This window comes from Protopterus annectens, chromosome 12.part0, assembly GCF_019279795.1.
Source record: "Protopterus annectens isolate FY-2018-M chromosome 12.part0, PAN1.0, whole genome shotgun sequence".
In the NCBI taxonomy this organism is placed as follows: domain Eukaryota; kingdom Metazoa; phylum Chordata; order Ceratodontiformes; family Protopteridae; genus Protopterus; species Protopterus annectens.
In genome coordinates, this window is record NC_056746.1 from 671,601,601 (window position 1) to 671,616,543 (window position 14,943).

Consider the following 14,943-nt stretch of genomic DNA (forward strand, 5'->3'; position numbering starts at 1 on the left):
TTGTATTTCTTCTGAATTTAGCTTTCTATGTGCTGTATATTTATTTTTCTATCTGATCCGCATTACAATATGTTTAAAGTGTTTAAACTGCTGCTCTATCTAATAAAATAGCAAGATATAAATGTTCTTGGCAATAGAAACAATCTCACACCCAAAAGAAACAAAGATAATTCAAAATAATAAAATTCATTAAGTGCTTCCTTCTGTTCTACTTTGACTTATTCAAAATGATCAAACAATTAACAAATACAAAATGTATACATTCAAAAATATGTTGATTGGCTAAAACAGTCAGCTGATTTATAATAATTATCTAAACATAACCTTAATAGCATAAAAAGATTTTATATATATATATATATATATATATATATATATATATATATATATATATATATATATATATATATATATATATATATATATATATACAAATATATATTATATACATATATATATATATATATATATATATGGGTCTATATCACATAGTCGAACTGCAATAAGTCCAATTATGTGAATATCGAACCGGGAAGTTCGAAAAGTGAAAATAGCAAAGCCACAGAATACCGATTTTTTTCCCTGGGAAAAAAATTGGTGGGCCGTTTTTACGACTTTCCTATTTCCTCCACTGTGGTGTGATCTCAGAGTTGGTATTTAAGTAGGGGGAGTGTGAGGGGCACAGCCTCCAGCGTTGGAGGGTGAGGGGGACAAAGCCACCCGCATTACAATATGTTTAAAGTGTACGTGTTTTTTTTGTTTTTGTACCGGGACAGCAATTTTTTTCCCTGGGAAAATAAAAATCACTGTTCTGTGTGTTCGTACTTCTTACATTTTGAACTTCCCCGTTCAATATTTACATAGTCGGACTTACTGAAGTTCGACTATCTGATATAGATATTTATATATATATATATATATATATATAATATATATATATATATATATATATATATATATTATATTATATATATATATATATATATGTATATATATATATATATATATATATATATATATATATATATATATATATATACACACATTGAAATACATTGTTCACATACAAATTATTCATTTTTTCAATCGTATTGATATAAAAATGTTTTCTATTAATTATAAATCAATTTAAACCCAGTAGTTTATACACTTGCAGTCTAAATTGTCATAATGCTTCTCTTTCATCCACTTTATTTTTAAAAATCATAGGATTATAGAAGGTTACTAGGCTAACAGCCCCAGGGCCCTTACAAGCCTAGCCAAGTTCAACCCATGTTCCCAAGGGTATCTGGTTCAAGCAGACACTAAAATCCACACCTATTACCCCTGTCCAAGGGGGACACAGGTTGAACTCTCAGGGTGAATTTCTGGTTAGCCATCCAACTGTCCAAATTGCGCTTAAATAGGGCCAATGAGAGGTTTTGTTTAACATGAATAGGAAGCTTGTTCTAAAGGTGGGGCAACCTCTGTAAGTCCAGTCTGTCTCTCCATCAAGTTCTGTTGATGTCACATACCAGGTTAAAGTCCTTTGATTGAGTGACCCATGTGCCATTTGAATTGCAAATGTGCAGCATTTCCATCAAAGATGGGTCAGAGATTGCTCCATATGCAAGACCCAGGTCACCTTTGAGCAGTCTGTATGACAGAGAAAAGTGACAATGACTTCAGTCTGTCCATATAAGGCAGATCTTGAAGACCCTGAATTTTCTTTGTAAGGAACCATTATGGTCTCTCCAGTTGCTGCAGGTGTTTGGAAAGGAACATACAAAGAGAGCATTGTACCCTATTATTGGCCTGATGAGGGAAGAGTACAGGGGGGTTATAACTTCTTTTTTTCTGGAGGCAGTGCCATTACTTATGAGATGAGAAATATAAAATATCCTTCTTATCACTGTGGAGACATGGTGATCGAAGTTAAGTTTGCTATCAACCTATGTGCCCAGATCTTTCACCACTGACTGTGTGATTAGGGTATTGCTGTTGATGTGGTAGTTTGCAGGAACATCACCCTTGCCAAAGGAGATGATATTGCTCTTTTTTGCATTAAGTTTAAGACCATGACTTTGGCACCAGTCATTAGTCTGAGTAAGACCTTCTTGCAGGATGTTGACATCACTATGTGTTTCAATGATCGCTCCCAGTTTGCAGTCATCAGCAAACTTTGTCAGCTGCAGCCCTTTAGTTTTAGTCTGTACTTCAGAGAACTAGATTCTGAACAGTAGGGGTCCCAAAACCAATCAATGGGGAACACCACTGGTTACGAGTTTGCTGGAGGTGGTGGAGTTCCCTCTTTTGACAGTATGAGTTCTATCAGTGAGCCAGTTTGCAACCCATCTAACAATCTATGGGTTGATACCCAGTTGGATGAGTTTATCAATGATGCCTGAGTGGGGGATTGTATCAAACACCTTGGATAAGTCTAGGTAGGCTTTATGCACAGATTTGCCCTCATGTAGGGCTTTGTTGACTGTCTCAAAGAAGTGCACCAAGTTAAACAGGCATGATCTCCCCATGACAAAGCCAAACTGGGTGGGGTCAAGCATGTGGAGATTTCCTATATCTTTGTTAATAAAGTCCATGATGATCCATTCCATGGCCTTGCAGATAAGGCTGGTCAGGCTAATTGGTCTATAGTTCCCAGGGTCTGTGAATGCACCCTCTTTGTGCAAAGGGTTGATGGTAGCTGTTTTCCTTTCCACTGGGATGAAGGCAGTGCTTAGGCTGTGATTAAGCTGTGATTGAAATCACCTCCCTAATATCAACATTGACCTTCTATATGCCAAAAAATAAAACTTCCTGTGTTCAGGATTGTCAGTTATTTTTCATTTTGATATTATATTAATGTTCCAAAATGCACATACTAAATTTATGTTTAGTCATTCCTGTATAAGAACCATCACAATGGGCACATAAAGCAATGTAAACCATATCTATGGAATCACAAGCGACCCTGCTGCTCAAATTTCTATTTTTTTATTGGTAAACATATAAACTTGCCTTTCAAAATGTAGCTGCAGGCTATACACATACCACAGTTATATGTACCTGCATCTTTACATGTATACAATGTTCTTGTGTTATCATCATGTTACAAAATATATTTCAAATTACAATTGTTTGTATAAACTATTTTTGTCATTTACCCAGAATTTCAAATACAGTAAATATTGAATTTCCTTGAATAATTTTCCAGCTGTTATTTAAAACCTTACATATCAATTCAGCATCTACTGATGCCCTCACATTAAAAGTTGTTTTCTACAAACCCTCTTACTATCTCTATTCTGTATCCCAATAAAAGGAATAGATGGATACAAACTATTTGTATTACTAATAACATAATCTTGCTTTACTCATAAGGTCTCTGTAAGAATAACCTCTCAATAAAAATAACTTAATAATCTATCTACCTCAGATAAGAATTGATCATCACTACTAGTTAATCGTGAGGCTCTACTAGTTAATAATAGCATTTGGTGTAGACTCTATGGGTCTAAAAGGAGGTCAGGTCTTGGTTTTGTGCATTTTCAGAATCCAGAACAAAACCCCTATTCTAGGATTAAAATTTTACATATAGTTGTACTCTTAAGATTGCAAGCATCCTTAGAGTAAAGATCTAACAACACATTTTTAAAGTAATTATACTTTTTATGTATTTTACATAGTGCTGTCTGTCTATAACCATCTTCATTTTCTAATATTTTTATATCTTCAGTAAAATCTTTTCTATGCACTATTATCAGTGAACTCCAGCTTGTCCACTTTCATATGTCTTAAGTCTCATTTTTTTCAATTCTTTAACCTTTCTTTTGCCACAATAGACAAGTTATAAAATTTATAGTGGGTCATTTTCCAATGTTTCTACAATTCCTTTTTCAAAGATGTCTTGAAAAGTCTGTAAGGTGTGAGTCAGTAGAGAATTAAACATAGACAGTTTGCATAAATCATTGCTACTTAATTAGGCATCATTTAATAAAAGATTGATATTCATGTTATGGACATAAAGTCAGGTTGTTTTAGTATCTCTGCCAAAGTGGCTGTTATTGCTGGAATGAATGTTCATCCGTTAGTAAGAATACTTAACTGACCTTCTGTAAATGCACTGTTACTCAGATTTAAAAATTACACCCCACCTTTAGTTAATTTTAAAATATTTTACCTTATTGATCTCTTTTTTGTTCTGTTTTCTCTGTAAGAACCCTGATCGCTCCATGTGGTAATTTGATCATTTTTTCAACATTATTCAATGCATACATGTTGTATTTGTGAATAGTTTGATCATTCTGCTGAAGAAGTCCAAGGAAAAGAACAGAAACACTTAATACATTTTATTATTTTGAGTCATCTTTGCTGCCTGTGGATGTGAACTCTGTTGTCTTTGCTGCCTGTAGATGTGAACTCTGTTGTTCTCTGTTATATTTGACAGTCTAATAGAGCCCCTTCACTTCTGGCTAGTAATTCACTGGCTCCTGTGTTTTTTTTTGTTTGCTTTCTCTATCCCTACTCCCTTCCTCTACATGTTATACTGTCTCTCCAGCTCTAGCAAGTACCCCTTGGGAATCACTCAATAGCTTGTCCTCTTCATGGATCATCTTCCCCCACCTCACTTCAGCAGACCACTCCTAGCTTTGCCTCCACAGAATGTCACTCAGCCAGAACATTCCTGCCTTCATTGTCAGACCAACTCACTGCACCAAAACACTGTGGCCTAAGTCTCCACACCAGCTAACTTCACCAAAACACTCCTGCCTAAGTCTCCACACCAACTAGCTTCACCAGAGAACTCCTGCCTAAGTCTCCACACCAACTAGCTTCACCAGAGAACTCCTGCCTAAGTCTCCACACCAACTAGCTCCACCAGATAACTCCTGCCTAAGTCTCCACACCAACTAGCTTCACCAGAGAACTCCTGCCTAAGTCTCCACACCAACTAGCTCCACCAGATAACTCCTGCCTAAGTCTCCACACCAACTAACTCCACCAGAGTACTCTTGATTTAGTTCCCCCATAATCTTATACCACCTGGAACCTCCTGACCAGAACAGATAAGAATAAGAAATGTTTTTATTGTCAGCATCCCATCATCAGTAAGTTCCTATATGCCTTGTCTTGTGATCACTTCTTTTTTATGCATCTTTTTCCTTGATGTCAAAAAGGACACATTCTCTGGCTCATAAAATAGGCTCATGCCACTAATCTTGAGGGCAGCATGTTCCCTTCAAGCAGCACCTAAAGTTGCACACAAGTGCTACAGTAGTAATGGCCTTGCTATCAATGTAAAAAAATGTGCCATTCTGGCATTTGGCAAAAATCTCTACAGATTTTATACATTATTGATGGGCAACAGATAAAAGATGGAAATTTGGTAAAATATCATGGAATCCTTGTAGATGAAAATCTTCTTTCCGTATCCACATAAGTGCTACCACCCGCATGTTAACTCTCCTGAACCTCCATGAGTAGAGAGTCATGCCAGAGAAGTAACTATTCCCCTTTATGCAACTCTTGTGTGTCCATCTATAGAATATTGTATGCTGTTAGTATAACCTACTCAAATACTATTTGGTGCAGTTGAGGAAGGTACCAAGATTGATCATAATCAAAACCAACAGCTTTAGTAATTATCTTGTAATGTAAGACTGAAGCAAGTCTCTCTCTCTCTCTCTCCTCCGTATTTTATCCCCTTCTTAGAGAAGACCTATTCTAATATACAGAGTATTAAGGACTCATTGCTATTTGAAAACCCTTGCTTAGAATATCTCTTAGTATCCTGAACACATGAGGGCATTCATTCTCAATAAAAATTAGTATGACACATACCACAGTGTGTGACACCTTCATATCTCAAAGACTTTCACACCTGTGGAGTAAACCCATTATCTCTCAGGTAACAATTTATGCCTTCAGGAAGTAAATGGATCACATGGATTCCCACAAATTTCAATATGGTTATTTTGGCCATCATATTTTTCACCAAATGCAAGGTTCTATGAACCTACACTCAGTAAACTCCATAGTTCATAGGTTCATAGGTAGGTACTAGACTATTGGCCCTAGGGCCTATATAAGCCTAATCAAAAGGTAACCTGGCTTTCGCCACACAAGAAAATTATTTTCCTGTGCCACTGTTGAGCAGAGCCACAGAAGTGATCCCCGGGGTGAATTTCCTATCTCCCATCCAAGTCTCCATTTCATTTACTGCATCCACATTTGTAATAATATTTCTGCCTCATACATTCTTCTGTTTTGTCACTACTGGCATCCCTAACAGGAATAGCAATGCACTCCTTTCTAAAAAATACAGGACTTTTCCAGAGTTTGGACCAGTTTCCTTTAGTCATTAAAGATAGCAAACTGAGTTTCCAGAGTAAACAATTCAAAAGTGTACTGGTGTGTACGTAATCGACAAAACTGAAATGAATGAATAATTGCTCATCCAGTTATCAGTGTGTTTAAAATGGCTTGGATATATTCATATATATTAATATATATTGTATATATTTCAGGATATATTTTCAAAGACTGGGATGATAAAGATGACATTATATACCCATATGAAAAATAGACATACCATTTGTCTTATTTCATTAGCTAAATGTAGGCTTTTTAGCAGTAATGAAATACAATTGTCATAACAAAAATATTAATTCAGCACACATTTTTATTAATTTGAACTTGATAGCAAGACACTGGCAGCAGGTTTTTGAAGGATTAAAATAAAGTAAAGTAAAATAAAATAAAATACTACCACTAAATACAAGCATATATCCTAATAAAGAATATTTGAATTCACCTGAATCAACATTGCAATGTCATATCATTGGTGGCTTATACTATGTAATAATGATGCACTGTAAGTCAAGTAAATGTCTGCATTCAGTGGACATTGCATCTAGCAGATGACTCTGCTTTCAGCACTCATATAGTACTCGCTTACATGAAAAAGTTCCATTATACCATAGGGTTCCTTAAGAACATTAAAAGAATCTGTTAAAATAACTACACTGTGTTATATTAATATTCACCACTTGACTGTAGTGATGCAGGATTTGCCCACTGTCAGTAAAATGCACCATTTTATGCTCTTTCCCTAGTAGGTAAATCATGTCACTCATAGATAAATTCTGTGACATCATATGGTTTATACCAGGCAGGCTATACTATACCATACTATCCTGTTTTTGTGGTATTCTCTGCTTTGTTATAATATGGAATGCTGTGTTATGTTGTTATACTTTGTATGCTTTTTCCCTGGGACTCCTCTAAAAATGTCCTTGCCAGGTTATTCCCAGTCAAGATAGATAGATAGATAGATAGATAGATAGATAGATAGATAGATAGATAGATAGATAGATAGATAGATAGATAGATAGATAGATAGATAGATAGATAGATAGATAGATAGATAGATAGATAGATGGGTGGTTTTATGCAAAGGTTGAGACTCGGGTGGGTTATGATGGAAGGCATAGATTTTCTAGAAGAATGTTTTGAAGAGAATTTGTAGTATGAAGGATGTATCAGGAATTTGAGAGATGATTACTTCACGTGGTTATACAGATGATATAGGCATACAGAACCCAATACAGATTCAGAAGATTTGGAAAGTAAGAGAGGGGAAGAGTTGTTTGTGTGATGTGGTTTGGAGAGGGCATGTAACCTGCATATGTTTTGGGAATGTTTGATGGTTAGAAATTTATGGAACAGAAGAATCTATGAAAAGAAAATATCTTGGGTCTGGCCCTACCTTCTTAGGGGTTGGCAGTGAGAGGCTGGTGGAGAGAGGAAGAAAATATTTAATTATTACTTATTCAGGTTGTTGGGTGAGGAATGCTATTTCTAAGGGTTGGAAATATCAGACTGAGAGGAAAGAAGAAATGGTGAGGAGGTGGGGGGTTGATAATCATTGGACCTATAGAAAGATGTTAATGGCTTAGTTCAACCGAACGACTAAGCTTAAGATAGTGAGAACGTGGAGAATGGTGATGGGTAAATATTTGCACTCTCATTTCAATGATAATTTTGCGATCTAAGTATTTTTAATATATATTTTTGGTGTTTTTGTTTGTCAAATTTGCGGCCTTTTTCTTTTAAATAAGGATGAGAATTCTTTTGGAGAAAGTGGTAGAGATGAGACTATTTTCTGCTGTCTTACGGATAATAATTTTTTTCTTGTTGTTTATTGTGAGTTTGATCAATATTAGAAGTTAATGCAATATTTTATTATATTTACTGAAATAAATAAATACATTAAATGTTTTAATTTTTGAATATTTTTAAAGGTATCGTTTTTTCTAATGGAGAATCTTGGAAACAGATGAGAAGATTTACACTATCTACTCTTAGAGACTTTGGAATGGGGAAAAAGACACTTGAATCTCGAATTCTAGATGAAACTGCAGCTCTGATAAAGGTTTTTGAATCTTTTAGAGGTGAGTTATTCAGCTAGGGATGCAAACACTTACATTTCACATTCCAATGTGCATTACCTTTTAAATAAAAAAATAAATATAAAAAACGAACATGGTATTTTGCATTCTTTTTCACCTTTTTCATAGGTTCATAGGTTTGCAGGAAAGTACTAGGTTAGCTACTTTTGCAGGACATTTTAAGCCTAGCAAATTAACCTTTTTGTGCTGGAAATAACCTAGCCCATCAGGTTATAGATTGGTCTTACACACACCGTGGGCGTTAATTATATATTACTCCTAATAAGAATAACTGGGATCATACCATAGATAATTTGAGGGGACCTATGCATGGGATAAAGCATTTAGGAGCTGCCTGTGTCCATTAGTAGTATGGGGGCAGCCTTGGGGTTAATTTTGTGTTTCTCATCCATAAATCTAAGTTGCACTTGAAGATGGAGAAGGATGAGCTTTGTTTTATGTGGATGAGGAGTTTGTTTCACAGCAACAGTATACTCTGCAAAATATACCTCTCCCTTCAAACCATTCTGTCGATGTTGCAGAAACAGTCTAGATCCCTACACTGAGTATTTCTGATGTTGTTTGACTTGCTAATGTTTAGTAAATCCATCAGTAAAGGGTTGGATAGTGCCTTGTATACCCGACACAGATCACCTCTTAACAGTCCGTAGGATACGGAATATAGAGATGAAGCACTGAGTCAGTCCACATAGAACATTTTGTTTAGAGCTTGTATGCTGCGTATGTCTGGACAGATGCATGCCAATGATGGCATTATATTCAATGACTGGCCTATTGAGGGCTAAGTAGAGGGGACAGTGGCATCCCTAGATCTAGAGCCAATCCCTTTATTTATAAGCTGTGCAATATAGAAGGACTTTCTTACAACAATGGACTCATGTTGGTCAAAAGTTAGGTCACTGTCCACATAAGTTCCCAATTCCTGAACAAATGGGCCAACTCTTAAGAGCATATTGCCAATGTGGAAGTTCCCTGGGTTAGATGACTTCCCAAAGGATACAGTAATGCTGCATGTTTGGCATTTAGTTTCAGTTAATGATTTTAACACCAGTTATTTATGTGGGACAAACCTTCCTGCAGGATGGCTAAGACATTTGGGGTTCAAGGACTGCTTACAGTTTTCGGTCATTTGCAAGCTTAGTCAGCCCTTTGGTACTGGCTTCTCCCTCAGAAAAGTAGATGTCAAATGGGAGAAGTAAATCTATACACATTATCCAATATTATTCTCGTAGTTAAGCACAAGAATAAGCACTTATTACTTATATTATTTAATGTAACAGTCAGCAGATGTATTGTTCCCCTTTACCTTATATGGCAAAAATGGCTGTAGAGATGAGTGCCCATTGCAGCACTGTAGTCTGTTATGGACTGAACAACAATGAATCAGTATGTGAGCATGTAAAACTATAATGAACAGTAAGTAGTATTTTTATATTATACTGTTTTGCTTCATTAAGTTTGGCATTCTCTAAAAAAGACACTATTTGAAAGCTGCAGGGATGAGCTTCAGACCATCCCTGTTAATGCAACATGGTCATTTGACCATTTCCTTTCATGCTGACAAATATTGCACCCCCTTAGAATGACACCAGAAACTAAGCCAATTATTAAAGTCAGCCATATTTTATTTGTATTGTGCCATCATCCTTGGAAAAAGTAAAATGCTGCTCATTGCTAGGAGCATACCAGCCTGGGACACATATTCGAAGAGCTTCATGATGTCTCTTTTCATATAATCTAGGGAGGTATGTCTCAGGTCACTTACACCCACATGGACTATGACTGAAACATGCTGGTACTTGTGGTCCAATGACCTGAGTGTGGGATCCTAGCCCCTGATAAGCAACTGACTGTCCTTACTCAGCCTAGTAAGAGGGACATCAGTGTGTCTCACAGTGGATTGTCTAATGACCAGAATGCTGGATTGCATGGTGGTTTGCCTTATGGGCTTAGAAGTAGAGACTCCATAAGATGTGGATGTATGTGTATCTGCTATATGTACTTCATCTAGGACGTCTTTGGGGTTTAGGAAGGTTACATTTAACTGCCTCAGCATATGTGGTTCTATAGGTCTACTTTGAAGTGTATGTGATGGGTGCAGTGTGTGCACTACTGACAACCTTAATGACATTGGGAGTATTTTTATGGGAGAGCTTTGCTTCCATTGACATTGTGTAAATACACCTCTTATTTAACATATCAGTTTGTATGACAATTAACTGTCAGTAAACATGAGGCAATTTCTACATTGCATCATATCCACCAAGCTGGTAATGGAGATAGTGGGAAAGTTCATATCCATGGCAACAGACCCTTTTCTATTGATTGGATAGCTGAAGTGAGAATATAAAGCAATGTCAGGAGTATTCAGTTTGCAACTCTGAAGGCAGTGCTTGTCACTGCAAACTAGTTGTTCTATGTGCAACTAGGTATTGGTGAAATTTCAATCATGCTTTTCAGAAAAATGTCATTCAAGGTGTGTGTGTCTATAAAGGGCATTGCCAAAAGGAAACTAATAAGTAGACTCTGATCATTTATGAACTATTTAGGTAGATATTCTGAAGTTAGAAATAAATCAGGCAGTATTTATTGAAAACAAAGAATTAGCTTGTCAAGAATGATGACAAGAGGGGAGCTTTGTGAACGGCTACTGCCTGGTACTACTAGTGCTGGTCTCACCACATCTTCACTCTACTGAGATACAATTCTCCTTGCTTCTTCTCTCACCAGAAGTAAAACATTATCACTAATCCCAAGATGAGAAGCAGGCCACAGCCTGTTTGGTGGTCTACATTCTTGTCCCAGATGATGGAAGGTCTGTAGGTTTGTTGCAGCCTTTTCCTGGGTAGATACTTTGAATAGCAATCAGACCACTCCGGAACAGAAAGCATAGACACTCAATGCCAACCAAAAACAGTCAGGAATCAATGCACTCTGCTCCTTCTCTTACCAGGAGCAAAATGTATGCACAGATTCCAAGCTAGAACCTATTAAACAGTTATTAGTGTTTCTGGTCATCAGCAGCCACCAGGAAATAATAATAATAATAATCCCGAGATGACTACTGAGAGGAAGAATGTGGACTCTCCAATAATTAGTTGTCAGAGTAGATGTTGCAGATTTTAAAGGTAAGACGGAAACGGTTAATATCCTAAGAGCTGTAGTGTTCACTAAACAGTTATAAATGAGAGGGGGCTAACTAAGCTTTAGCTATCTAAGAGGAGAGCTACTAATTTTAACATAGCAAGATAGATTGGAAGGGGAGTTCACTTTGTATTCTGGTTCTATGGAATACAGTGGGGAGCCAATAAATTTAAATAGTTGAAGGGGAGAGATTTCACAAAATTATAATTTTGTGTTTACTCACAACAGCCAATGAAAGGGGACATGGAAGGAGATATGTGGTCAAATTAACATAAGGGACAGGCAACTAGAAAGACAGTTGAGTTTAAAAACACAACAATTCCAGGATGGAAAGGTAGAAAAAAAATACTGTGTGACTCACAAGAAACAGAAGTGTGGTCACTTTCATAGTTTAAATATGCAATTAAAAGCAGAATGCAAATAAAATACAGAGTAAAGAAAACAAATTACAATATTCAAAATAAAAGAAAGCAATAAAGCAATACAAAATACAAGAAAGCAAAAGCAAGTTAACATTTCCCTCACAGCAAGTTGTGGCAGAGTCTGGGATGTGCTTTTCCAGTAAAGCCATACAATTGGTCTGTACAACTGTTCCCCCAATAAGGCACCATCTAGATTCTACACTGCTGCCCAAAACTCCATTCTTGGGTGAGTTTGAGAAGAAAACAATCAGCATGTTTTTTTTTTGTTTTTTTCTGGAAGTAAGAGGAAACTCACAGAAACACAGGCAGAACATGCATGCAAACTCCATGCAGGCATTGGCTAGGGGTCAGGACTGAACCTTGTTTTATGTACAGGAAGCAAAGACCTTAAACGTTATGCCAAATGGCCTGAGTTGATGACAATTTCACTGAAGCCACTGACCTAGGTAATTTCTAGAGCATGCTTCCACACACCAGTGACTTTCTCCATAGCTACATGTTGCAAGAGTCACACTGATTTAGTATGTGATACCTTCACTTTAGTATCACCTGTGCAGAAAGTCACACCACCTTACTCCTCCCAGGATGGGTGAGCCAGTGATGGTCACTCACTTCCACATCTCTCTAATGCATCTCTTCCAGTGCCTGCACCACTAATTGATCCTGGGTAATATGGGTTATAATCAATAAAGTACCATGTACATGTCTTTTTTAATTTTTGTTGTCTTTCCAAGTTTCAGTGGGAGGAAAGCACCTGATCTATTTGGGATGGTGTGGGTGGGGCGTGGGGCTTGTCCCTGAAAAAGCATTTCTTTGAATTTCAGCAGTCCGTGCATGAAGGGACTGTTTCTTTTCTTGATGCACTTCACAGTGATCCTTTATGTAGTCAGAGAAACAGACTCATACCATCATATATGTGTGCTGATGTATTTCATGCAGCAGGGCATTGAGCACATGTAATAGATCTCCAGTCCCTTTAGCTTTAAAAACAGTGCAGTGTAGAATACATAACAGAATATAACTATGGTGGTGAGCAGAAATTACATAAGAATAAGCTGCTGGCTTTATAATTCAAAATCATTCAGATGTAGGTTTAAGTTCTGCAAGGGACGTCTTTCACATGTCTATATAGATATATATATATATATATATATATATATATATATATATACATACACACACACACACACACACACATATATATATATATATATATATATATATATATATATATATATATATATATATATATATATATATATATATATATATATATATATATATTGATCTACTTCACAACATTGATTCTGTAGATGATTGAATGGATAAATCTTGAAATAACATCATTGAACTAGAGAATGTCAAACAACATACAAAACCGTCAACCAATCTGTTTTTTTGCATGGACAATTCTCCCTGCACCCCCACACTCCCTGCTAATGAGATATACCAACTCGGAGATTGCACTGCTGTGGAGAAAGGGCAAATCCCCAATCCCCACTGTACTATGATCTCCATTAAAAAAAGGTTTTCCTTCACATAACTGCATTCGACATTCTGCAGTTCGATGATGTCAGCTTGACATATGATCATCCACAACTACAACCAACTTAAATGCCTAATCTACTTGCTACATGTCTTTGAAATGTTTGGCTTTTAACAGTAAAAAAGTCAACACATAATTGCATTAGGAAGTGAATATAACGTGATTTAAATGTAAGAAAGGTAATCAGTTTAATAAATTAGCAATATTGCTTTTGTAAATTCCACCAGAAACATTTATAGCATACAAAATATAAAATATGAATCAAATAATTTAACATAAGTCAGTTGTAGAACATTGCATTTTTAGGTAGCCTGTAGCCCACACTGTAACATCAATTTTCCTGCACTACCATCTAGTGGCCAAACAGATTATATCAGCGACTTAAAAAATCATTAAAACTTGGAGAAAACAAAGTTCCCAAGCTAACCATCTACAATCATTCTTTTCTGTTTAGTATATTCTTTCTTCTTTCTTTTTTCCATAGAAAGATGACCCACTACTTTGTCAGTGGTACATAATAGTATGTCTGTAAACTGCATTCCTTTGCTTTTGACAGTGAATATCACTAAGGTGTAGGTCTATTCTTTGTTTAAAATAGCCCCAGGTAGAAAGACCCATATCCACACACCTCTAAGTAGACCATGTAACTGGTAGGGCAAGTAACTACATTTTTAATTTTAAAAATATTCCCTGTATTTACTGAAATGAAACACCTGACTTTACAAATGGATGGCTGGAACTATTAAATATAAACAAAACATATATATATATATATATATATATATATATATATATATATATATATATACCTTGAAAACATTAGCTCAGGGTTCATCCTCTGAGATAACTAAAATGCATTTGTTCAGAAAGTAAACCACCAAAAAAAATCGGTCATATCTAAGAATGTCCCAATGTGTTTCAGCAATGTTATATATTAATTTGTTGTAATTTATTGTCAAAAATCTTATCTGTTGGTGATAAGGAGCATTGTATCCCTCAGTATTGTATTCAAAAAGTTCAAATCTAGATTTCCTCTTTGCTACATTGAATGCTTCCTGTAAGTACTTCTCAGCATTCCTCCTATGTGAAAACATTTTAGTCATAGAACCAGCTTTCCTTTAATAATCAATATTATTACAAAAGTCCAATTTTATCTTTAAAAACTGGGAATTAAGTACATTTGAATGACATGTTTGAGGTGACAACTGTTGGTAGATCATAATGATTTTTTTTGAAAAAGTTTTTTGATGGGATATAGTTTTAACATTGCCATTCTCACATTTAGTAACACGAACATCCAAGAAATAAAACTTAGATAACAGACTACCACTCCATAATAGTTAACAATCATCCTAAAAACATTTCCATATATCATAGGATC

The 14,943-nt window shown here is 35.9% G+C and overlaps 1 protein-coding gene across 1 annotated transcript in view; it reads left to right on the top strand.

Moving 5' to 3' along the window:
- The window catches only part of LOC122816775 (cytochrome P450 2K3-like), a 490,258-nt gene that overhangs the window by 94,180 nt on the left and 381,135 nt on the right, over positions 1 to 14,943 (top strand). Inside the window, exon 3 of the mRNA XM_044089793.1 lies at positions 8,283 to 8,432. Coding sequence (XP_043945728.1) covers positions 8,283 to 8,432 — 150 coding nt within the window. The remainder of the gene's footprint in view (positions 1 to 8,282; positions 8,433 to 14,943) is intronic.